The 26,618-nt window shown below is 45.7% G+C and overlaps 1 protein-coding gene across 1 annotated transcript; it reads left to right on the plus strand.

The window, feature by feature from the left end:
* The first annotated feature begins 362 nt into the window (after positions 1-362).
* Jupiter (microtubule-associated protein Jupiter) lies at positions 363-26,332 on the plus strand. The gene is made up of 5 exons (XM_076816322.1): positions 363-1,006; positions 18,554-18,948; positions 20,851-20,874; positions 22,904-22,987; positions 24,878-26,332. Exons 1-5 carry the CDS (start codon positions 945-947, stop codon positions 25,057-25,059), a joined length of 747 nt encoding a protein of 248 aa, XP_076672437.1. The 5' UTR covers positions 363-944; the 3' UTR covers positions 25,060-26,332.
* Positions 26,333-26,618: the final 286 nt, after the last annotated feature.

The following is a 26,618-nucleotide window of genomic DNA, read 5'->3' on the forward strand; positions in this document are numbered from 1 at the left end:
GATTATCCGCGCCGTGTGCACGGCCGCACGTGCATCGGCGTGCACCGGCGTGCACATGCAGCGACGACGGTGCGCCCACGCGTCCCTCCGTCGCGCCGCCCGTGCCCGCAGCCCGTCCGGTTCGCCGGCCGTATTGATTGAGGTGAATGCACGAACGTCGGCGTCGGCGTCGTCGGCCTTCCACCAGGGGAAGGGTGGAGGCACATACAGAACTCTGCCGGGGTTACATCCGCGGCAGGATGGCGGGTCCACTGTGCTAGCGTCGGGCTCCGCCAGAGAAGAAGCTTGACGGGGGTGGAACGGAGGGAAAAAAGGGTGGATGCAGCGGGACAATCGGACTGGAAGAGCTTGGCTGCGGGGAAGCAGAGAGACAGACAGAGGGTGAGTCGAGAGTGACCCGAAAGGGGATAGAGACAGTCGTGTGCAGACGGAATCAAACTGAAAGAGCTCGCGGGGGAGAGAGAAGGACGGGCAGATTAGCGGCTGGAGAGGTGGATCGCGCGCGCCAGCCAAAGAGAGAGAGAGAGAGAGAGAGAGAGAGGAAGAAGGGAGCGGCGTCGAACCGAGCGGGAGAGTAGGGAAGCACCAGTGGAGGAGGGATTATATACCGGCTGGATCCTTGTTCGGCTGCCAGTTTCTCGGCTGATCGCGACGCTGCCTATACCCGCGCTCCCTCGCGTTCGAGTATCGTGACCTTTTTTTCCAACCCCGGGGGTAGGATCCGTACCGCGAGTTGCTCTCTTGGGAAGACCGGACCGAGCCTACGTCTCAAGGACGCGCAGCATCGGTGCACAGTTCCTCGGCGGCACCGTCTTCCATCTTCTCCACCCCTCCGAACCCACCCTGTGGCTATTTCTCTGTGCACCGGCCAAGGGAGAAGGACAGCCACGGCGTATACGTGCGGGCCTCTTCGAGGGAGCATCGGGACAGACACCACCAGGACCATGGCCACCTACGCGACGTACAGACACGTCGAGCTCGACAACGTCGGATACGGGAAGAAAAGGTAAATTCCGCGAGGCGGTCTCTCCCTATCCGCACTGCGGATTTTCCGCGATCCCCACGACCGATCCTCCCTCTGCTCCGACGGTTTCCAAGTTTTTTAGTGGCGACTCGCGGGGCTCGAACGCTTATCGATTCCCTTTGGCGCGGCTGCCTTCGAAGGCTGTCACCACCGCGGGCGTGATGACAGCGGTGCGTGGAAATTAAACTCTTGGGGAAGGTGGACGCGGAATCTTTTGGGGCGGGATTCCTTTTCTAGCTTGGGTGGCAGGTGGGTTTCGAATTCGGGGTGTCGATATAGCTTCTGGGGTGCTGGCCAGACATCTTTCTGGAAGATGGGTATAGATATTGACTTCTGAAGTGGTTCGATCGGTTCTCGGAGAATTTTGCTGGCTCTCGAGAGGCACAATGGACGTAGCTGGGATGTGATATAGTTAGGGAGATTGTATTTTGGGTGTAGGAAATGTAGGGTAGGTTTACCGGGCTGGAGACCTACGACTTTTAATTAGGAATTATAAATAAGATACTTATAGGATTCGCATCTTAACGTTCTTAGCAACAGTTCTTAGATAACACCAATTGCGCTCCTTGAAATCTAAATAAATTCTGAGGATATTCCATCGAATATTTGAGGCTATCAACGCAGTAGTGGCGTTACCCACAATTTTGGGTGAATTGACATTTCAGCATAAACCACTTTTTATACAGCAAAATTTTAATTCTATAGTGTAACCCTACAAAAACATACACAAAAACGTGATTTTGCACTGAACATTTTGTTGATTTACGTCGCAAAATACTGGCCTGTGCAATTATATTTCGCAAACAATCATACCTATATACCTAAAAGTAGAAATTGTAAGCAACGACTTTAAAACGTCAATAATTTCAAATCCACTACGGCGTTGATAGCTCAATTATCAAGCTTAATATCGAAAGCCAATATACTCCACGAAAACGATTAATCGACACCCTAGCAATCATTGATATTCTTTAACTCCTACATTTTGTGCCCATTACCCATCCGAAGCACTCCTCCAGCTTGTACAGACAGTAGCTTCTAAAAAGCAAAGTATTGCACCACTTCGCGCATCGAAAATGCAAGAGACTGAGTACGACGTATATCTGCGTCCTCCGTGACCGATCGATTTACATCTCGCGAGGCGGTCCTTGAATCTCGACGCCGTTTTGGAAGCCCGTGCCGCAGCGCCTCCACGTTGCAGCTGCCCAGGGAATCCGAGAAAATTTCAAGTTCACTGTCGCAGCTACCAGAAACGTCGCCTCATCCGTTGCGAAACGTCCGCGTTTCCATTCGATGCTCCGTTTCGCGGTTGAAGTCGAGTCGTGATCGTTCCCTTGCCGCCGCACTGACCCTCCATACTGTCATCCTGAATTTCCTGCGAGAGCAGCCTTATCGCCAGGCATCGCGTACAAGCGGTTATCGCGCAAAGAGGATAAACAACTGTTACACACCGGTACTTTCCGCCGAGCAGTTTATCTGCGGAATTACTCGAGCGGTTTTGGTTGTGATAAAAATTGGATGCTTCCCAGGAAGCGCCGCATCCTTTAGGATTTCCATCCTGTAATTGGTATCGCGGGGCCTCGAAGGCAGCGAGCGTAAATCTGAACGATTATTAAACGGCCGCCGCGCTCGGAAAAACCGATCGGCTTGGCTAATACTCCCTCGGCGGGGTACAATTTCTTCGGGGACCAGGTTCCTCCGATGGCTTTTAATGATTATGGCGCTGCGATCAGGGGAGAGAGCTTTGCTTCGTTACCGTTCATTCGCGTTTCTTGCTGATATGTTGCAAATTACAGTGCTAGTGGCTTCTGTACCGTGTACCAAAGGCACAGGTGAAGCTGCAGTGAAACAGTTTATTTAGGAAACATGGGACGTTAAAATTAAAACCACTAGCATAGACTTCTTAGGTTTACTATAAATTTATCGTAGATTTGTACTCAAAAGACTTTATGCTACTTATTATAGTGAAATTTGGAGTTCCACATACCCTACGGAATAATTGCATTCGTACATCTGTTGGTCTATAGAAAGATACAAGACGCAAACAAATAAACAAAGAGAGGATCGATGCTGAATGAAATCGTTTAACTATCGCAATTAGATAGCTCCACTGTCAACCACCCAGCAAACGCTCCACCGGAGGCAAGAAATCCACTTCTCATGTATTCCTAACAAGCCGCCTTCAGCTACCAACGACGCGTCTCGTGTCAAAAGTCGAGGCAACGCCGAAATAGAGGAGCAGAGCGGAAAACAGTTAGGTTTAGAAAGCGTGACCGTCGCTCCACGAATGTCTTACGTTCCTTAGAAAAGATTAGCCGTCTAATTATTTAATCGTTTCTTTTTCCTCTCGCGCGTTTTTCCTCTTTCACGAAGCAACGCCTCCGAGCAGCGTTCCAATACCGACCCACCTTGAAGATCGCCTTCCAAGAACGTCTTGAAGCTCGCAAGAACCATATAAAAAAAAGGGATCAATTTCGGGCGGTTGGTAGGTCGGCGTAAGCCACAAAGATTCGCGCAATTGAGCTTCGTTAGAATGTGGTCAACGCCCTCGGAGTAATTGACGTGTACTCGCTTCTACGCCGGTTTTAATTATACGGATGTCACCTCCGGGCACTTTGCGCTTAATTGCCGTCGCTATGATTTTTCGCTGCCCCCCCCCCCCCCCCCCATGCAAGGTTTACACCTACGTGGCCTTCCAGTTAAGTGAAATCAGGGAGAAGTGGTTAATCCTGCAGTGGTGGTCAAAGGAGGCTTTGGAGCGTCGTATTCTTACACGCCTGCGTAATAAACTCGATACTGTTTAGGGGTACTGCTGGGGCATTCTAAACGACCCTTAAGTAATAGGAGATATAGATGTTGAGATATAATTAGGGTAGAATAACGAAACTATCTCATCTCTATCACTGTTCACAATTTAAACCTTTCCACTATTACTACCATTATATACAGGGTGAGTCACCCGAGGCAAAGGTCCGTCCACCACGAACAGAATAATTTTTTCCTCAAATATTTCTTCCTATCTCAAGAATTTTAGAAGCTATTCAGGTGGCTTGACTCATCCTGTATATATTTTTTGCGTTGCCTACACCTTCATCCCCTAATGGTACCCCTCCACCAACCACAGTTTAAACTCCTTCTTGAGCGCCACTGTACATCCCACGAGGGTTTATCCTCGTTTCCTAGTGGACGTTGCAGTGGCGACTTGTCCCCGAGATCCTCTATTTTGTCTTCTTTCCCTAAAGACGACCACTTGCAGCTCCTATAATCCTCTTTTCGCACCTGTGCTCAGTGACAACGCGCGAAGTGTCACTTGGTACGCGGAGCCTGTCGAGGGCCTAGTTGATCGTGGCGATCTGATCTTCAGAGATCGATACTCATCCGTTGATCCAAGGATAAAGTGTCCGCGTGTGTGCTTCTCCCATCGAGGCGCCTTGCTACAATGCTTCCTTTGTAGGAGCCCCCTGAGGAATCCTTTGCCGCACAGTGGCCCCCTTTGTCCCATCCCTGAGGAGTCTTGAACATCTCACGGTTCGTCCGTGGAACAGGTTCCATGGATGACAGGGGGCGGTTGAAAAATCTCAGGCGAATAGGAAGTGTCACGGGACTTCCTTGAAGTCCACTCTGGGGTGTGCTCGAGTTTCTCTTCGCTGGAGATTTTGATTAAGACTGCCAAGTTTTCGGATTTCTCTCGTTAAGCTGCTTCATCGCTGGAACCAAGTTCGCCACGAGGCTTCCGAATTTCTCTCATTAGAGACTTCGATTGGCATCTGGGTCAGTTTCTATTAATTCCGCGGCGATTCGTATCGTACATAAGTTATTGAGATTTTGTAAGGGGGTATTGCATTAATTCTTTTCTTTCGCGAGTTGGAGCTCCTCTTCTGGAGCTCACTCTGGACGGAGTAAAAGTTATCAAAATTTGTAAAGAGGAATTAGTTAGCTCGAGGCTAGGTAAAAGTTACAAAGGTTTCTAAGGAAGTATTGCACCGATTCTCTTCTTCCACACCTTGGAGCTTCCCTCCTGTAGTCGAGGCGGTAGAAATCCAGAGACGCGACACTCGGTGTTCTTCTCAGTGTCTTTGCACCCACTTGGTGTCTGCGTGACCCTTGAATCAGTCAGATAGAATTCCTAAACGTGCCTAGGTGCCATGCCCTACTTGAGTATCCCTATATACGGTTGACCGGTCCTGACCTAGCCCCGAGGGGTCTTAAACTGTTTTGGGATAACTGCCAGCTGGTGAAGTCGCTGTATCAGCCTGGCAACTGCCAACGGTTCGATTACTATGTCACCTAGAACGCTATGCGTCGAACGAGAGTCGCCAGGAACCTTGACAGACGAGTTCGATCAGATTGTGGGCGAGCCCGTTTAATTAACGGCAAGACAATCGACTCTCGAGGACACGAAACCAAATGGCAATGTCGATTTCATTGGCGACCAGGGGCCACTGAAAAGGGAACATCTAATTTTCGACCAATTATCAAACGATGATTACTCTCCTCGGCGAGGCCCTCTTTAAACGAGGATAATGAGGTATGTCTGTTTAACGTCGCGTGGGTGTGACGCGTCTTTTTTTTCCAACCTCGATTTCTGCCTGATCCTCCTACTTGCTTCAATAGCGAACGCAACTGCGAGTTTGTTTTGCAAATTACTGCGGGGCGTGTTGGAATTGTTAATCCTCATTATTCCCTGTTTCGTGAAATTATTTCTTTGCAGCTTTAATACCTATGTTCCTCCCACTTTAGTAACACTTTGACCGAAGTATTTTTTTCTTTCATCTACAAAAGTTACCTGTAATAAATTTATTAGAATTATTAGGGTAATTGTGGGAGAGTTGCCGCACCTTACGCAAAATTGTCACCGTGTCTAAATTTTCCAATGAAATTTTTTTCCAAGGATACATAATTATTAGTTGAACATATTGCGCTACTACTAGCATTAAAGAAAATCAAAATTTTAACAAAATTAGTTTTTTACAAAGGCTATGAATTTTTAACTTCTACGATAGCAAAAATAAACTCGACGTATAACTATTGAGGCAAAGGGCGGTAGGCTTACCTCGAAAAATAGGAAAATCTATAAAAGTAATAATGGAAACACGTTCTCGCTTATTAACCTTGAAATACCGAAGTTGCGGCGTCTCTCCCACAATTACCCTATTATAGAAAGTATTGCCCCAGTGTCGGGGCGAGTCAAGCAGAATACTACAATTCACAAGTTTACCACTCCCAAAAAATTCACTGAAAAGCTCGCTCCTCCATCGAATAAAAGTATCGAGAAGCAGGCCCAGTTACCGAGTTATCGGCTGCTCTCGAGTAAAATCGACGCGCCTGCTCGCGAAACGAGTCCACGGATTCCACGGTGATCGCTTCCGCTCGAACCTATCGCACGAACCAGACCGCGATTGCCGTCGACGAGCATTATCCACGTGGATCGAGGTGTAACGAAGTATCTTCTCTGGCTTGATCCTCCCCCGCCAGGCCCCGAGCATCGACTTCCTCGACTCGTCCCACCAGTGCGGGCGCCCCGCGTGTAAAACGAGTCGGCGGGGCCCCGTGCCGGTCTCCAAGTTCCACGTGGATCGAAACGTATCGCGTTACGAGGCGAACGAGACGCTCTTTCCGGGCTGGCGATACGTCCACCCACCCCTTGGACAGATGGGGTTACTCACCCACCTTCCGCCGTCCGGCTTGGACACGAAAGGGTGCGCGCATCGTGTTGCGGCTTCCCCCCCTCGCGATCGCCGCGAGCTTTTGTGGATACCGTTCCTCGGGGCTTCCTAGGAGAAAAGTCGGATTTCGCGAGCGCGTGACGCGCTGAAGCCCCGTTGGAGCTAACTCCGTCTGGACCTCGGCGGTTCTGCCTGCGCATTTCGTCGGACCGCCCCTTTCAACCTCGTCACCGCGCTGAACCCTCTAATTCGCACCACCGCGGGACAGAGGGTTGTTTTTTTAAAATTGATTAGTGCAAGGGTGTAAATCCTTCTCACGCAAACGTAAGTTTCTTGAAGCTTCCAGGGGAGCTACCAAAGCCTCCAGGATCGATCCATGCTCGCGACGCAATTTATATATTTGGGGATCGTCAGAAACGGTGACTCACCGTGGACAAACGTTGCTGCGATAATAAAGCGGTGGAATTTCGCCAGGAACACGATAACGAACCGACCGTCGGTGCCGCGGCACGAAACACGGAAACGTTTGCGCGCTTCGTTCGATTGCTCCTCGCTCCATTGATATGCCTCGTTCCTAACACCACCCCCTCTTGGCGGAGCATTGACTCTTATCTGTCTATCCATGCTTCCCCTACGTTCGCTGATAAGTCTGGCTAAAGCCTAGAAGCCGGATCGATAACGATCAGCTATCGCTGCCTTTTGTACGACGCACGGGGCGCTCGATAATTCATACTTTGTTCCGCGGCCTTTCCTGTGTATTATTCAGGGCCACGAGACGTGAATAGTTCCACGCGGAAACGCGATACCTAGCAGCTCTCTCTAGGAACTCGCGGTCTCGGGCCCCTCTCAGACAGGACGCTTCTGCAGCTAGTGACTGAAATATTCTAGATATGTTTTGGCAGCTCCGACTCTACTCACTTTTGGAAAATTAATTAAAACGGTGTTAACAAAAGATATTTAGATTTATGTTCAAAGTATTTTACCCACTTAAAAGGCACATATTAACGCAGCATCTGGCACTATTACCGAGCAAAAGTATATCTTCTCTATGGCAGGGTGAATTTTTTTAATTTAGAGTACCCACTTTTTCTCCCAAACTGTATAAAAATCCACTTAGGTATCTCGAGTAAATAATTACATTAAATATTATTATTAGATAATTATATTATAACACTGTGTATTAGTAGATGTAAACATATCGGAAAAGATCGATCGAAGAAAATTGGTTTTGGAAAATGCAATTGAAGAAAAAAAATCTCTGAAAATGAAAAGAATTATTCTGAATTAATGTTTGCAAGTTTTGCCACCATGTAAAATTCACTGTTAGAGGGTAGCCTGACGAGTTGGATGGATCGTGATTTATTTGGCCGTAACTGGCGAGGCGATATTTCTAGTCTAGTAAAACGATCCACGTGAACGAAGTAGAAAATCGCGGTCCCTAGCCCTGGACCGCGTTAACGAGTATCGCGGACCGATTGAAACGAACGACTTCGGAATGAATTTTGATGGGTGGCTGCTAGTTGGCGTGATTATCCGCTTGTTAAGCCGCGTCTATGGCCGAAAGGGGATAAATCGACGATTTCACCGGAACCGAACGAGACGATCGATTACACGTTGCACAGTCGCCGGAGCGGGGGCGTAATTGGGCAATTAGTTAATTTCGCGTAAAGTTCGTCCATTACTTGGGCGATCCATTACGTAAAGCTCCTTGATTCTTTTACCCGGTCGATCCAGCTTCCTTATAAGCACCGACGAGGCGCTTCCTCTGTCTCGCGGCTGGTAGAAACCACGCAATTAGGTCCCCCTGCCTTCGCCGATTACGTCTTGATCATCGATCGTTCCCCTAATCGATCCTGCATCGCGTTTAACCGTCCACTTAGGCTTTCCGAGTTACCGATATGTGTTACACGTATCCGCGTCCATCAGGGACGGCTGTATTTGGCGTTGGGTGTCGTCGACGATGTCGCAAGCCTCTGTCGGCTGCCACGGGACACTTTGTCCGCGGAACAATGGCTCGCGAACGAGAGTTTCACCCTTCGATCCTCGCTTGGCTAGATTGATGAGTAAGCAGGCAGATTTTGCTCTTTTATACACGCTGGCGGGTCGTTGAACGCTTCTCTACGGGAAATTCGAGAGTTCTTCGAAGCGGGGGATAATTAATTTAATCCTCTCCGAACACTTATGGATTTGCGTCTAATAATAATAATATTGGAGGAATAGGTTTTGTAATTCCTACCTATTTATGGGACCCACGGAGAAAATGACTTCCGGGCGACGGAGTTGAAGAACCAACTCCACCGAAGTCGATCCTCCAATGTCTCTTAGATCCCCCCACAGTATCATCTAGTTGCCTGAGACATTGGACTCTTTCTCCCCGCTTCAGAGCCATACATCACCCGGACCTGGCACCGCGCTAGACTCGAACATCGGTGGAGCGTACTTAGCCCACGTCCATCTCGCCCCCTTTCAATTAGGAGCCAGGCTTTTTAACTTCGATTCAGGAAGTCGAGGCGGCTGTACGCGAGAACGTCTCGGGGGCACAGGGCGGCGCGCCGCGTGCGTTGGCGTAGACAGCCGCATAGAGCGAGGAAGCTTTAGGTATCAGCGTCGGAAATTACGAGTAGGTTTAGCTTTCTTTGCGAGAGGGTATCGAGTTGAAGGCAACCGTCGGCCGCCAGGGAATAAATTATCCTTGGGCGATAATGGAGGGAAATCCTTGGCGCGCGGAGTATCTGGCGATCGTTTCCAGAAACGAATCGTCCGATTGTTCCTTTTCCCTGGAGTCGACGACACGAGACTCTTGCGGGGAATAATCGTCGTTTCCTCTCCGAGCCGCGCTCTTTGATAATCACTTAATCGTTTTCTTCCCAGCGCGCGCGGAGGCTCTCACGCGGTGGACACTATTGTTCCGCGGAATCACGCGCGTTACGTAAGAGACGGGGCGAAAAGAGAGTCCGTTGAGCGAGGGGGAACGGGACAGCCGTCGTCCATGGTAATTAGTCGCAGCGGCGCGAACAGGCACGTGTGAATATCGGTAAACGCGTTGTCACGTTCGCGTCTGATCCTTCAGATACGATCCACCGTCGTCGACACGTAGAAAGAAATCCAATCGCGCGGTCATTAGCGCGATTCAATGAACGCGCAGTGACTTTTCCTCGTTTCAACCGATTGGATGGCTGCGGCTAGGAATTATGTAAGGGGACAATGTGGGATTGATTCGGAGGGTAGATTCAACCTAATTGGCCTCTGTTGTGTAATGATAGTGATGCTAGAGGGACGCTGGTATTTTCACGAGAATGATGGGCATTGGAGATAATTTACTCGATTATTCCATGCCTGTGTAATTGGATTTTAAGGAGTCGGGCTTGAAAGGGTTGAGATTAGCTTCTTTGATTCGATGCAGAGATGACAGTGCCATTCTTACACCGTCTATAACTTCATCTTCTAATTCCTAGAGTACTCCATCCTTTCTTTTACAGTAAAGGAGGAAAAGGACAAAAGATTTATGCATTTTCACACTTGTACAATCGCAAAGGATGCAATGTTATAATGAAATACTTAACCCTTCGTTGCGTAACTTCGTTCATGGGGTTTGAAGAGGTTTGAGGGTGCGAGGGAGCGAGAGCGATAGAGAAAGCGAAGCGCGTGTCGAGGCGTTGGCGACGGTGAAAGGACAGTACGACGTTAAGGGGACTGAAAAAGCGTACATGGTGCGAAGACGTATAGAGTTGGGGTGCCGTATATTATTTAAACCTTTAGAATCTTGTTTCCTACATTACAACGTTCAACGCAATCTATATAAATGTTTAGAACCTAGGATATGTTACATCACACTACAGGCTAGTTAAAACAACAAAAATTAAAAAGAAATGTAAAAATGTTAATTTTTATATTGTGTAACAGAATTCTACAAAAACCTGCTAGTGTTCCTTCAGTTTATGGTACCTTTGAATTCTCAGCAGTTTGTTACCAGACAATAATATTCAACCCTCACGCAGCGAATTAATTGAATTTCATTCGGATGTCCAAGAAACACCCACAGGGAGGGAAATCCCCGTAACTGTGCCTCGGTCCGACGAGGAGAGCAGATAGGCGGATGAACGCGGAGGTTTCTCCGCGGCGAACTATTTAGCCGTACATGAGATCTCGAGGAAGTATTAGGTTGCACCGAGACCGCGGTAATTAAACGCTGGAACAATGACCATTGTCCGAAACACGATAAAAGATATTGGTGTTGTATCGGCCACAGTGCCGCTCCTTGTTATCGGCATCCACCTCCTGGACCTCACACGGAGCGTTGCCGGCAGCTAGGACGAGTGCTCGAGCGTGACTCCTTATTGCCGATGCCGCTAAAAAACCATCCATTTGCGCGGCGATCCCTCGCCCCTATCCCCCAAGAATTCCTCTCGCGAGTCGAGCCTATCCACGGGAACTTTGACGCCGGCTATCGGTTTCCTCGGTCGAGCATCGCTATCGAGCCAAGTGGAGCTGCTTGTACCCGTTGATAACAGCCGATGTAAGAATTAATGGGAATAACCGAAGGGAACGGGGCAGATCGCGGTGGCTGGCGATAGCATCTCGCGGTGAAATGGTGATTCTAGATACGCTCCCCTTTTCGCACCCTCCGCATAATCTCCGCGGGTAGATTTCAGGGCATTGCAGCTCCAGATTCGTATTTTTCTTATTATACGCGTTACGTTTGTACTATAGTTGCAACAAAATAATTCTAAATTATTTAAACATTTACGCGAGTGTTGCACGAGCTTGGGGCAATACATACCTACATTGCTATTTTTCACGAGCAGAAATACGGATTATATATTTAATTACAAATTACTAATAGTTAAACATCTTGAAATATCATTCTCAAATAGTTTTTGAATTGGTTGATTTGTTATTAAAGAATTAACCAAGTACTCTGCAAATTTTCATCACAAACAAATTTTTTACACCTTCTTTATGACGAGTTTCACCTTACTACTTATTTTTTCAATCTCCAACCGCCGGTGGTCGCGGAGCGTTTGTTGGGATGTCGCCACGGTTTTTGCAGTTTTTGTTTTAAGTTAGAATTATATTTTTAGAGTTAAATTAGAGTTAGAATTAAATTTGCCTCGGGCGACTCAAAAACGGTTAGGAAACACTGACTTATCGTGTGAAAATATATATTTCTCAATTATTCTTCTCTTCTCAATGTCAAGTCAAAGCAATAATTTTATAAACAGTTTTTTCTAATTTACTCGATGTTGGTAAAGCTGGAGCTGGCACCCCTCTTGCTGCAAGGTACACATTTGCATACGACGATAGGGATGCAGCTGACCTACTGTATCCGCGACGATAAACCGTATCCCGGTTGATGGATAGCTCGAGTAGTAAATAAATTATTGCCGAGCATTTCTCAATTCACCGCTCGCGTGCTCGAGCGATCGATCTGTCACGGCGACGCTTCGCTCGACCTCGCCGATCGCTGCTCGTCGAACCGAGAGACCAGATACCGTGACAAGGCGGAGTCCACCGGGGGTGTCGTCGCGGAAGATGGCACCGACACCCTTCTATCTTATTACCTTCGATAAATTCCGTACCAGTCAGTGGCCGGCATCGGAGGTACCCCAAAAAACTTGGAAGCCCTTCTCGTGCGGATCCTCCGTAAAGCAAAGCGATGACAAGAGGGGTATTTCTGTAATGGAGCATCGCCCACGCGCAGAATTTCGCGTCACGTCGATTATTACGCAGGCTCCTCTTAATTCTCCTTCATCAGACTTTACGACTCGCAAAGTAGATGATTGCCCTTGTGCCCTATTTTCTGGGCATGTTCAGTCGAGTTGTGTGCGATGTACTTAGCATCCTGATCTCATGACGATGATGCCTGCTCGTCACCAATTATTACCATCTCTCGTCTTCGTACACAGAAAGTATGAACAAAGTTTTGCAAATGCTAGAGATCTCGGGGAGTCGGCTTTGGGGTAATCGGTTAAGGCGGCTGCCCACCGCGCAGTGGATCCGAAGATCGCGGGTTCGAGCCCCCCATCACCCCCCGAGGCTCGTTTTTTCTCCTACAATTTTACATTACAAAAGTGCAATTAAATTACTTTTAAAACCGATAATTAAAGAATCAAAAATTCCAACCGCAACAAAGGATCCTCCAAGCTCGCGAAACTATATTCATCCAAAGGAAAACTAGTCGCGCATCCAGGATAGTTGTTAATCACCGCGCGCCGACACCCACGCGTGTCGCCTAATCGATTTATCGCTGCGTATCGCGCGAAGGAATAGCTCGAGATAATCTAATTGCGCTGTTATGTCAAATGGTGCGCGTAAGTGGTTGGCGACATCGCGGCATCTTGCCCTGTCGTCGGTTACACCGAGCAGGGGCAGAGCCTGCCAAGATAATCGCGTTCGAGGCGTCGAGTCATTGTTGCCACGCGCAAATCTCGGCGATTATTACTCTGGAAAGCGTGTCCTGGTCCACTTTTCCCGAGCTCTCGTCACACTTGCCAGGATACGTTGCTCGTTGTCGTTTTGCAAGCGGAGAACGGTTATCAGAGTGCGAGGCTGGCCGCCGCCAGTCGTTGGCCGACTGCGCGAGCCTCGTAACTGACACAAATTGGCGCCGCGATGGACATTAACGTCGCGTCCAGCGCAATGGAAGATGCTTTCGTTACTCCACATAGATGTACCACTTCCCATATGGATGTCGTGCAAAAAACCTTCATCGACTGGAAGAAAAAGTTGATAGCTACTTTGGCCGAGAGTTTAGACGCGGCTAACGTACACCACCACTGATTCCACTCGCGTAGCTTCCGCTCCGCGCTATTAAGAGCACCGCTGCGCGCAGTTTTCACCGATTACAGCGAATCGCGAAGGCTTTCAGGCCCTCGGTGGCTCTGGGCGAAGATAAGGGTGCGCGGTTTTGTAAGCGTTAGGAGCTAGGTACGCGATGCTCAGGTGTTGGTGGGTTCAGCAACCGGGGTCACAGCCCACATCATGTGCACGGGAAGCTCAGAGAAATCCGCGCAGCGGGGAACTTTCCACTTGAAAATTTGTAGATCTTTGCGCGCAGGAATTCTCTGGAAAGAAGAGTTAATTCTGCGACTCGAACATTTGCATTTGGATGCTAATTTCGAATCTTTTCCACGTTGCAGAGGTGCCGTAAGCAAAGTAATAATCGTTTAGATATCAACGCGAGGAAGAAGATTAAAATCAACTATTTTCTGCGAATTAATTACAAGGAGATGAAAGCAAGCAGAGACTTTTCCTTTTACACAATGTTTATAACTATCAGGTAGAGCAGAATAATATATTTTTTTTCTACATATCTATTTTACAAGTGGTTTACAATGGTTCGGATAAAGTGTCTTTGCTTTTGCCCTGATATTAAACTTAAAAATAAAGATACAGCGGTTTCCTTGGAATATGTTTCTCCTAGAAACTGTAATTTTCTAACGGACCTCTGAAAAAAGATTTCAATCAAAATTATTAGAACAGCGACTAGGAAAAAGCGAGTTTTACCATAAATGTTGATTTTCGCGATGCACAGACGGCTGTTTTTTTATCTCAGAAAGTAGAGCTTTCACTCTTAATCTTTAGTGGACTGGCAAAGCCCCTTTAGGAACTTTGGGTAAGCACACTATATAAAAATGATTTAATGTGTGTTAGTGCTCGACCGTTATTGTATGTATATTCGACTACAAATTCGTTCTGTTCAAAAGAACACAAAAAATACAACAAAATAAAATAATTCCTGAAACAACACAAAAATACCAGAAATAATAAATAAAAACATGGGAAAAAGAGGGGAAAACAAAAGAAAGAAAAGATGATACAAAAACTTTTTAAGTTCTCTGAGGTTTGGTATTTAAAACAGACATGTAGGTCTAATATTTTTATAATCCGATTACAAAATCGTGATCAGCAGTATTAAAAAAGAACTCGGGCATACTGTATTTTTAAAATTAAAAAATGTTAAAAATTTTATTTTGGGGCTCTGTGCAAGTCAGCGGAACATATACGTTATATATATACTATTTTTGCGGAAAAAAAACGGCCCTCTAAAGGTTAATACCGAGTTACAAAAAGGTATATATTTTGAATATGCTGCAAAAATACCAAGTAGATCGGAACCCCGGTTTTTTTCTCAATCAGGGCAAAACCGCAGAAAAAAACGCCGACACATCACACGACTGTAATGCCATACATGTATATATTATCAAAAAAAATTATTTTACAGTTTATAGTATTAATAAACATCACCTAAAAGTAGGTACTAATCGCAATTTGTATTCGTCTTCTTGTAATTCGGAAAAAATACTTGATCCTAGAACGATTCGCTCACTAGTCGCTCGCTCACCGAGCCCTATACCGAAGACAATCTAAAAATTTGCAATCCCCTGCAAACAGTTTCTTCTGCAGTCTTAAAATTTCCATTCGGCTACTAACTTCCTGTTACTATAGCAAGTAATAGTCGTTTAGACACGGAACATCGGGAAGGAGATTAACTCTCCTAGTAGCTCGCTCACCGAGCCCTATACCGAAGATTCATTACCTCCTACCTTCGCCTACCACATCCTCGTACAAACTCAATTAACCGAAGCCATATAATGATAACATCGTGCATCCCGCGCCTTCCCATTTACCGCGTGATTTGTATCGCCGCGCTAACTATCTAATATCAGAGTCCTGGGCGCCTCTTATCCGCGCATCGACGAACAGCCGCGTCAGAGAGCGGCGCCTCGTCCCCCATAATCGAAGACGCGGCGCGTAAAACAGGTTGACGGTCTTATTAACACGACCCCGGTGCCTGTGCCCGGCGTCCAAAGGAACACAGCAGAGGCGTCGCCGTACGCTGCATACTTCCAGGCGCGCCCATCCTGTCCCCTCCAGGACCTTCTTCGCATCCTACGGCCGATTGATTATCCTCGTTATTCGCTCTCTCGTTTCCATATCCACCGCGTGGGTTACTCAAGCGCAGGGCTGTTCGCCAGCCACCAAACAACACTTCACGGCTGTGAACCGTGACTGCTCCTCCAAGGAGAAACTCCAAAGTCTCGTAGCGAGCCTCCAGCAATAATTGGGCAATTAGATTGCTTTCGTTATTGGACCAACTCCGCGCATGCCCCTCGCCCGGGGATTTTTACTGTTAAACGGAGCGTGAATTATTAAATCAGGCCCCCTCCGGTATAGGCATGGTCGCTGAGCATCGAGCTTCCTCGATGCTCTTCCCTCGAATCGTTTCCATCAAACCGCGCCGAGAGTTCAATTATCCGAGACACCGTAACGAGGAAGCGTTGATTTATCGCCGAGTGAATGAAATGCACGGTATGATACGTCTCCCGGCAGAGGCGAGCTACGAGCGCGCGTGTGTCGTTAATTAGAGTGGAACGATTATTCGATCGATCGCCGACTAACGAATTCTCGCCAGGGCGAAGGATTCGTAACGGCGTGACGGGGAATGTTGATTGGACGTAATTGAGGGACGCTTGCGCTTTAAGGGGGTATTACACCCAAAAATTAGATTTTTTTTATTTTCTAATAGTTTCAGGGTACGAAAATATGTCCCTAAAATATTAAGAAATTCGTAAAACTCTACACTCATATAGATTAAAAAAAATTTTGGTACTTTGGTACTTGCAAAAATTTGTGTTGATAGTTCAAACACTACTAAATATGTGAGCAGAAACCCCGCCCTGTAGGTGTGATAGGTTTTTCACAATTAATTTCCAAATATCACCTTCAAAAGCAAGCGTCTTTGGTGTAATACCCCTTAAGTCCGAAATCCTTGTCGCTGAATTTACAGCCACGCTGTACCCTAGAGCTTGCTATGTAAGAAACAAGTTGCGATCGGTGGGTTATGACGAGGAGGTTCGCTGTGGATTGGACTCGAGAGGAGCCTCGGGGATCTAGGATCTACTGGCGGAGCAGCGTTTCAGCAATCGAGGGGGCAGAGCCTCGATTTCCGGTCCAGTAATTCGATTTTGCCCATTGTTCTCCTCCTTACGTAAGAGTCTCCTGTTTCAAAGATACAATCGCTCCTCGTCATGGTATTCTTATTCCGAAGTGTCTCTATTGTCGGGTCTGCCCTCGACGATTGTGTCAGACTTATTACTCGACTGTTCCCGCAACTCCTAGACAATTTGCGGCGAGCTTCAGGTGCCCCTTCAAATAGAATCTATGTTTAGTATTCTATATACATCTTCGTAAGTCTTCCGTGTCTGCTCGGAGGTTGCACAATTGAAATTATAGCTCGGAATTACCAGCACCTTAAAATGCCACCAGATATGAATGATCCGTTCGTATTAAACCCATATGGGCAGGATTTGTGCTCACGTCCATTTTTTTACCATCCAATAGAACCGCCTCCCTTCAGGCCCCCGAAAAAATCCTCACGCGCGAGCGACTCCTTCGTTAATTGAGCCGCTCCTGCTAACGAAGCTGGTCGTCGAGCCGGAGGAAGAATGGATCCCGTGCTTTTAATTGCTGGCGACTCGTCCTGCGTGCCCTGTCAGCCCCCCTCGCTCTTTATTTCTCCCCGTTTCTCTTGACCCGTGCAGGCGGGCACGCGACAAAGTGCGCGCGTGCCACGCATCAAGCGAAGAGACGACCCTCGTTACGGAGAAATCAGCGCAGATTTATCGAGCAAATTGCATCGACTCCTTCCGCCCGTGGGGACCGGCGGTCCCTGTCCCCAGGCGGTGGGGAACAAAGCTTCTCAACCCTTTTCCCTCGAAAATACTTAACTCGACGCGTCTCGAACTTTCTCGAATCGTCGAAACTGAAAAATCGGGAGCATTGTATGTCCCAGTGATTCCCGACCGGTGGGTCGCGAAGTGTTTTCTACGGCGTTGTCACGGTTTTTCTTTTCTTTTTTTATATTATTCAGTTAGAATTCTATTCTGAAATACCTATTTCTAATCTGTTCTCTTTACCTTATACGGGGGTCGCAAATTATTTGAATATTACGAAAGACGATTGTGACTCAAAAAAAAGTTGGGAAACACTGGTATATTTGTGAGAAAAGGGGTACAGGAGGGACTAAAAGTGAAGGATGATCGTTGAGTTAGAAGATTTAATGAAATTACGATCATTTCGAAGATCATCTGGGTTAAATGTACCTACATACCTTGAGTAGAAGTAAGGTTTTTAAAAACTGGTTTTAAAAACAGTTTTTTTTATATATAAATTTGCAATATTCGAAAACCGGGTTTTAAATTTAAAAACGGTGTTATATACTAAAATTAATATGCAAAAATGAATTAATTAATTAATTAAAAACGTTAACATTTTGACTGGAAATTACCACCTCAGACACAAGCATATTGTAGTATGTAAGAGTTTACTGTAAAACTAATCTTCACGAGTTCATATTTTCGGAAGAAAAATACAAAATGAAATAAAGATTTATAATTTACATTTTGTACGGATATTAGTTATTTTAGTTTTTTCCATTTGGTTTTGTATGCAATGTATTTTATTGTGTTATATTTTTGTAGATCCATAAATATTAAATGAATGATTTCATTTTTAAATTTTTTTTTATTTATTTGGGTTTGTATACGTAGAATATATTTTTATAATTCCATATATATTGAACAAAAAAACTGAAAACTCTTAAAATAAGTACAAACATTTATTTTCTATTTTAATTCTATTTTTTCTCTGAAAATTCGAATACCGGTTCAACTGTTTTTTTGTTTTTAGGGCGAGGAATAGTGGAATTCGAAAACCGATTTTATCAAAAGTCGGTTTTTGTATAAACCCTAAGTAGAATTAAGCATTAAAAGCCACTGAAGCAAATCCGCGATAGGATCCGTTATAATTGAAATGATAGAGGTGTACAGTTGTTTAATACTGAATTATTACCATTTTTCAGGGTATTGAAACCCCCCGGTGGCGGAAGCAGCGACATTTTCGGCTCAGCTCCGGAAGAGACGAGCCCCCGCCGCGTGAAGAACCACAACCAGTCGCAGCTGGGCTCGGCGTTGTTCGGCGGCGAGGGCCCTGCTAGCAACAACAGCAACGAAATGCCGCGCGGCAAGCCCGGTAATGATTCATACAATCGCCTGTTTGGCCCTCCCGATGCCCCACCCACCACCCCAAACGCGAAAAATCACATGCGCAGCAATATACCCCTGATCGGGGACACGTCATCTTCCTGCTCCTCGTCGGTGTCGCCCGCGAAGAGCACCGCCAGCTCGGACTCGATCGCGGGCGTTCTCAACGGATACGCGGCCAGCAATGGCAACAACCTGACCAACGATGTCACAGGTAAGGTCAATCTATTCTAATCACCTCTTCTTCCCTGCTCACCCCTAGATGCGAAGGGCATACAGGGCGAGTCACGTGACTTGTCCAAAATTTCTCTTCTACAAACAAGTGTTTTATATCCGAGGGTGATTTGAACACTGCTGCCTTAATGAAATATTGCAAAGGACGAGAACTTTTAGCAAACCGGGATCGTGGCACCACAACAGTAATGGCTCAGTGTGGACATTTGAAAGGGGGCTAATTTTGAATTCTCGTAAAAATTGGCGGAGTGTCGAAAACATATGATACTGAAAAAGGTATTTTTTCCACTTGACTTAGAGCAGTGATTTCTCTATTCCATAAGAAAGTATTAAGATTTATTTGCCCTGGACATTCATGGCGTTGCTTACTTATCTTACAAGGGAAGATCCCGAAGCCGAAAATTCAAAAAATTCTAAAACTTTGTGAGTATGCAGGGGATTTCCTCCTGATTGCAACGCAGTTTTTGTTTGCTGTCCAAATTCACTCCAAGGGGGTGAAATTAACCCCTGAAAATTCGGCTATTTTCCGATTTTGTGTTATAACTCGCAAAATGTAAGAGATAGAAAAAAAGTTTCAAGACAACAGTTACTTGTTTTAATTAGATCTATCATTTGATAAAAAAATCGGAAAATAACCGTATTTTCAGGGTGAATTACACCCCCTTAGAGTGAATTTGGGCAACAAAGAAAAATTGCGTTGTAATCAGGAGGAAGTTTCCCACATATTCACATAGTTTCAGAATTTTTGTTAATTTTCGGGTTCGGGATTTTCCCTTGTTAGCTACAATATGTGCCCAAAGTGGTGGCCATTCATTTCCATACATTTGTTATTATCGTTAGCTTTAGAACAGATAAAGCTTAATACTTTCCCATAGTAGATTCACTGCTCTTTGAAATTTCAGAATTGAGAAGCAATTCGGGATGGACGTGTAATGTGACTCGCCATGTATAACTTTGCAAACTGTCCTCTCGTCAGGTGATACGTTTTGGTGTACGGTGCGAGCGCGGGGGAACGCGGCAGCGAGTTTTTACACGCGATAGCGGTCCAGAGATGGCTTGTGCACGAAATGCCTGGCAATTATGGTTGGAACGAAATTGTTTGGTCACTTAACTGTTCTGGAAACATTAAAGGATCTGCTGCTTCGTTATTTATGAAGTTATTTCTTAGCATCGGTGATGCGGAGGATAGTTTTGAGAAGTATCTTGAAATTTTCATGTACTTTTTAGGTAAGCGATGAGAGTGGTCTATTTCGAGGGAGTAGATTTCGCTCCAACCATAGTTCACCAGGCATTATTGTACTGTAACACCGTGGTGGGTGCAGCTTCGGTACAAAAGTTCCTAGCTTCTGTTTTCAGTTCTAACACTGCGATGGATTGAAATTCAGTTCCTTGAGTTGAGTAGCTTTAAAGGGTTTCGACGAAGCTCGATTGACTTTTCGTTGCACCGTTGATCCTGGCAGCGCTGACAATTTTGCAACCGCTCGAACTGCAATGTACACTTGAACTCGCACTGTATTCGACCTACCTTGAAATATGTGTCTGTGTGTCGCAGGCTCTTATCGGGGTTAACGCGTTAATTGCGCTTGCCTTATCGGCTCTCACGGGCAATTTATTTAAATCAGGCTACCTTTGCCTAAGCGTCACGCTTGGTTCTCGGTTCGCAGCACAGCTCGACGATTTCGCTAGAGCATATCGCATCGTTTCGTTTCTTTTTATCAACGGCTGTGGCCAAGCAAGCACAAAAATTCGATACGCTTGGTTTCTTGTCGGTACGTGGAGCTAGCGAGACACGAACGAACTTTTTTCTATGTGTAACTAATCCATGGCTTTACCACCCAAAAAAAAAAAAAGAAAGTCATCCTCTTGAATTGTTCGCAAGCAGCTTTTAGGAGAATCAAACGATTTCGTAAGTGTGCAAAAGAGACACGTTCAAGTAGATGACACACGACACTCCTCCCACAACACATTCTTCTTTGATTAGTAGAGATCGCGTTTTGCTACGTGGAACCGTATCGTTCCCAAGATTCGTCACCGTTTCAGCTTCATTTACATTATTATCACGCTTTGCTCGCGATCTCGTCGCGGTCCACTCGGCGGATACGTTGTTCGATGAATCGTGGCACGGGAAAGTTGATTGGACAAGTAGCACCCGAAGTAATTTCGAAGAAAAATTACTCTATTGTAAATGAGCGAGGCACTTGTTAACAAAGAGCATTTAGAATAGACTTCACTAAATTAACTTTGAAATTCTTTCTCTCGAAACATGTTCAATGGATCGAAAAATTTTATTCGACAGATAAACATTTGTATAAAATTTCCCCACGATTCACCGAGCAGCTCGTTTTAGCGAGCATTAATACACGATCGACTTTCAATTATATAATCGTGAAATTGCTAATGCAAATTAAATTTCGAGGTTCGTGTAAGGCGAAGTATCGCGTTTAGAATTTCATTTAACATTTCTGTTTCTCGCCGTTGCTTATTTCCTTTCACTCGGATCCGTAGAAGCTAGACAGCAAACGTTCGCTGTTCCTTAAAGAATTTCGTAAATTTAAGATACGAGGCTTTTTTTGTGATAATTCGATGTTCATTCCGACTTTGCATACAGGGCCTGCCCACGAAACTAGATACACATATTTTGAGTTAGTCTGTTTTCGCCCCTTAATTGTTAACACACGTTCTCTGCTTGCGACAAATAATTCTCCGTTGGTTTAATTTTTTTTTTTTTTCACGTCAACAGCCTTCGAGCCACGGATTGTGTAACGTGCGAAAAGAAAAGAATACGTTGACAAAAGCTACTTACTCTTATCTTTACATTTTTCATTGCGAGTACAATTAATGGCACTTGTTACCATTGAGATTCGAAGAGAATTTCTGACTCAAGATTTACAGCTTTATCGTTCGAGTGTCAGTCAAAGTCGAACTACATTAGTTTCTTTAATTTCTGCAGTTGCATAAACTTAACAGTTTGACACGATTAACAAAGCATTTAATGATGCTTGAATTGTTCCTATGATTTCATCAGGACTTATATCGCTTGGGTTTGACGTGTGCGACGATTTCACTCGTGTGCTAGCAACTAATTTCCCCCCACGTGTTTTTCATCCCAACACATAACCCTGATTTATTTGCAATTCGACTACTTTCGCTTCTGCTTGCCTTATTTCACACGAATATAGTACAGCATTCTGTTTCCGTTTCATTCTCGTACACGTTCCTTTTCGCACGGACGAGTCGCGGATGCCGAGATTCATTATTCATATTCAGCGCCCGAGTCGTGGCAGAAAAATCGACAACACCGTGGCCCTCTAGAATGAATACAGCGAGAGGTTGTAAAAGCTGCGGGAGCCTGAAAGTTTAGTTACAAGCTTTGAGCTTTCAGAACAAAGGGTTGGGAATTTTTTGTGGCAGGTCAAGTTTCCAGACCTCTTCTTCCGAAACCTCAAAGCTTGTAAACTTTGCAACTCTAACGGCTTTTACGTCCTCGCTGTATCTCCTCTAGGTATTGTTCTCCAAATTTCTCTTACCCTCTACTACAAACATTTTTTTTTTGCATAGAGAAATAAATTCAGTATTAAAAAATGACTATACTCTCTTCTCCCCTGGTATTTCAGAATTCTCTTTTCCCTTATTCTTAAAAAAATGATAGCCAATTTTTGCAACAAAGAGTGAATATTAAAATTGAGAAAAATGGTATCCTAGACTCGTCCGTGCAGAACAGAGTCGCGTGCACTAACACAATTACGGGTTGGGTTACGGTTGTGGGTCTCGCTGCGCGGTGTGTCGGTGCATGGGGGTGGTGGTTGATGATGATGATGATGATGGTGATGGTGGTTGGTGGTGGTGGTGAATCCTGGTGCGTGTCGCTTTGCGTGCACCGGCCTATGAACTGTCGTCCTCTGTGCCTTCCTACCCGCTCGAAACCACCCTGGCAGGTGGATCCTGCATTACGCGCAACCCGGTCACCGGAGACGGAGTTGCCGTGACGCCCCTGAGGCGCAACGCACGAAGGTGTCGAGGTAACGTTTGCCCAGCTCTTCTTTTCTCGTTTGCATCTTTCAGCCCCCCGATCTATGCACCTCGATGTACCCCGCCCCGATCTCCATCTACTGTCCTCTTTCTCCCCGAGGCGCGTCCAGAGAACTTTCGTCATTTCTTTTCGGTATGCAGATGAGGGCGAACGACGAGCCACTGTTTCGTGGAGGGTACTCCTTTGGGGTTAATTAGAGTTGGAGAATTACTTTATTTTTTATTTAATTTTATTTTATATTTACTATAGTTTATTTTGTTTAGAGTTAAGAAAGTAGAGTAGAGTGTTTTAAAGGTATGAGAAATTGGGCGATGGGTGTAATTAAATATTGCGATGGAAGTGAATTCTGTTTTTCATCTGTATATAATGTTATAATATGGCTTGAATAGGTTTTTTTTATATATATTTTGTAATTAAAGAGTCCGATAAATTTGGCCCAGGTCATCGGCGCGCCATACTGCTTTAGCGATAAATTTGTTTCTGTAAGTGATCCCTTCATCGTTTTAGGCAATGAGCCATGCTACGCGAAATGATTTATTTATAGTTTAGCGTGTCTGTAACCTTTCATTCTCTCCTTATTTAGCTTTCTTCAGCGAATAATTTGTGTTCTTTTGCCGCAGAAGAAGAGGATTGGATTTCATTGCGATATCTTGACTGATTTGGTTTTGCGAGTGTGATCTATTTGTGTTGGCTAGTATTAGTTGCTCTATGAACAGTTAGCGTTCAGTTACTTGGGTTTTATTACAATTCATTCTCTCTCTGAAACCCATTAATAGCACCTGATTTACACGAGGCAATTGGAAATAATCCAAAGCGCGAAACATTAATTTCTTTCCACTCTCAGCGCACAACAAAGTACTTTGGTATAATTAACAATAGCCCCGCGCCCGGCCCCACTCTTTATCCACCCCTTACCTCCGATATCCTCCACCTTCGCGTCCCAGACTTGCTTGAATCTCACCCCTTCGATCATCGTCGAACATTCCCTCTATTTCCAAAGCATTGCAACCACGCAGAAAAAAAATTGCAAACGCGATTCAAGCAATTCTCCGACCAGTTTTCATAGGTCAGCATATCTAATCAGTAATAGAACGGTAAGTTGACTTCTACACGGGTAGATTACGCATTGCTCTGGTCTTGCGTAGCCTAAGTCCCCTTCGAGTAGCTCTCACATACGCACACACACACAAGATATAGACAATCAATCGTTCTTTATCAATGCATCGAGGCAACTGGCCGTTCCTTGCATCATTTTACGCTTAATTGCCTGCCCGAAGTAAATTACCCTGCGTGTTGTCCCTGTCCCCCTTTCTCGATCGTTCCCCAACAAAAAAAGGCAACAAAAAAAGCCAGCATGCAAATATTACCCGTGAAATCTTTACATACCTCTGCAACACTATATTACAAACACGCATCATCAATCGTATAAAAACGTGACTCCACGCCCATTCAGTCCCCCATTTTTAAGAATACTAGGCAGTCGTTTTTGTCGAAAACGATGCATTTATTTTTTAATCACAAAGAAACCCGTCACGTTTCTATACCCCCCGACACACGATTGCATGCGTCTGTATGAAACAAATTTCGATCGAAATCATAGCAACGAAGCAATTGAATTTCCTCGCGCGGATCATCCCTCAGGGTCTATCCACAAAAGTAAATGTGACCCTCAAGATTTCTTTGCTCTCTATTCAATGATACAAACTCAAAGCGACTCCATAAATTCTATCGATCAAGAGTTTCCTCTCTAAAAACAAAAAAAAGGAAAAATAGAAAAAGAGAAAAGAAAGACACTTCTCTACTGGAAGGGAGGGCGAGGGAGCTCGTTTCTTCGGATCCTACGAACGTCAGACTGATTATGGCCCCTGTTGTTCCGCAGATGGGAATCCGGTAACCGGAACTGGGTACACGGAGCCGCAGAACAACGGGCCAACGGTGCAGAACGGGACGTCCAGCTCGAACTCCAGCATCGGCGAGAAGTCTACCGACTCGTCGCCAGCGGCGAAAGGTCCAGCTCGCTCGCGCGTTCCGCCCGGCGGGTACTCGTCCGGCCTCTGGTAAAAAGTCTGCGATCAGGATCGTTACCGCTCACTCGGCATCCTCCTTTGCACCGTTCACCCTCTCAGTGCCCCGAGAATTCGCGACTAGGCCCGCCCACTCAATCATACCAGAGCGTTCCTCTTTTTGTTCTCCCTTTTTTCTCTCGTTCGCATTTCACTTTCCCCGTTTTTACGACGAGGCGCTCTTCGACGTCGCCTCCGGAGGCACCACCAGTTACGTAAGGGAGCTTTCCCTTTGATTCGAGCCATGGCTCGCGGGAGCTTCTTTTCTCGCGAAGAGGGCCATATTTTTTTTACTCCCGTACCGCGGGACCTTGATTTCCAAAGTTACGTTTCAACTCTTCGGTTTCGTGCTTGCCCTCGGGTTTCGCGCGGGACCATTTGAGAAGGGGTTGTAGATCGTGGAGGCTGTAGTTTTCAAGTTAGAGGGGATCGAGGAACGCCATTTCTTGGTCTCCTGTAGCTTGGAAAATGGACCTCGAAGTTTCCTTCGTTTCTCCACGTAGATTCATCCCCCGAAACTCCGACAAACAACCCTGCACGAAGCCCGAAACCAGTTACTCCGTTTATTCCTTCTCCCCATCGTTTCTCTTTTATATTCTTCTTTTTATCGTTCGAGGCTGATACGCATTATATTAGGTGTTCGAAGGAAATTTTATGACGGTCCAGGGGGGGATTTGGCAGAGAAATCGGGAGAGATGGCACTGAAAGGGCTGACGGCCAAAGAAACGCGAGAATGGAAAGAAAAAAAGGGAAAAGAGCAGTGTACCTCATCCCTTATTTCATGGAAAGACGACATCATCCCCCTCGTCGGAGTTTTGTAAATGCGTAACGTTTAAGGTAACAGAGCTCGTTTTTTCGGATCGCGAGATGAAAAAAATTAAAGGAGGGTGTAAGGTGGTACACAGCAATCGACGCCCTATTTTCGAGAGATTTTTGCCCGTGTCCAGGCCGTTTATCTCTGAGCATCCAGCCACCCCTTTCCTACATTAAATTCTGAGACCGTGTTTGCTCGACGCCGGGCCGCGCGGAAACGAGAAAGCTTTAGGTAGAGAGGAGACGACGTTAAAGAGGGGCGATTCGCGCGTCTCGAATCGAACTCGGCAACGCAAAGAGAATCCTGCCGAGGGTCGTCCCCCCTATAGAGGGAGCGCCAGGAAGCGCGTGTACGCACGCTTTCTTAAAATTAGACCGCCGTCGATATTCGTCTCTTCTTCGGCGAGCGACGGAGAGCCCACCCCTGCCCCCGCGCATAATCGACGACACTTAGAAAAGGAATTTAAACGCGAACGTCCAAAGAAAGAGCGCTCGACAACACACGATATTTAATGATAAAACTAAATAGAAACACGTTCGTTCGAAACCTCGGAATTGTACGTTAGAACGTAGGCATATGTTACTCGAAGTAAAGGATAAAACAAAAATAATAAAAGTACCAACATATTGTAACCTATTAAAAAAAGAAAAGAAAAACAAAAAAAGAAAAACAAAAACCAGCCAAGTGCTTTCTTGATTTCCGTGCCTTTTATAACGACTCGTATATAGTTTCCTTCTGCATGC

The sequence above is a fragment of the Andrena cerasifolii genome, chromosome 7, assembly GCF_050908995.1.
Source record: "Andrena cerasifolii isolate SP2316 chromosome 7, iyAndCera1_principal, whole genome shotgun sequence".
Classification (NCBI taxonomy): Eukaryota; Metazoa; Arthropoda; class Insecta; order Hymenoptera; family Andrenidae; genus Andrena; species Andrena cerasifolii.

Coding starts and splice junctions, on each gene's coding strand:
- Jupiter (XM_076816322.1), top strand. CDS start 945: ATGGCCACCTACGCGACGTACAGACACGTCGAGCTCGACAACGTCGGA. Junction 1,007..18,553: donor GTCGGATACGGGAAGAAAAG/GTAAATTCCGCG, acceptor ACCATTTTTCAG/GGTATTGAAACCCCCCGGTG. Junction 22,988..24,877: donor CAACGCACGAAGGTGTCGAG/GTAACGTTTGCC, acceptor GTTGTTCCGCAG/ATGGGAATCCGGTAACCGGA.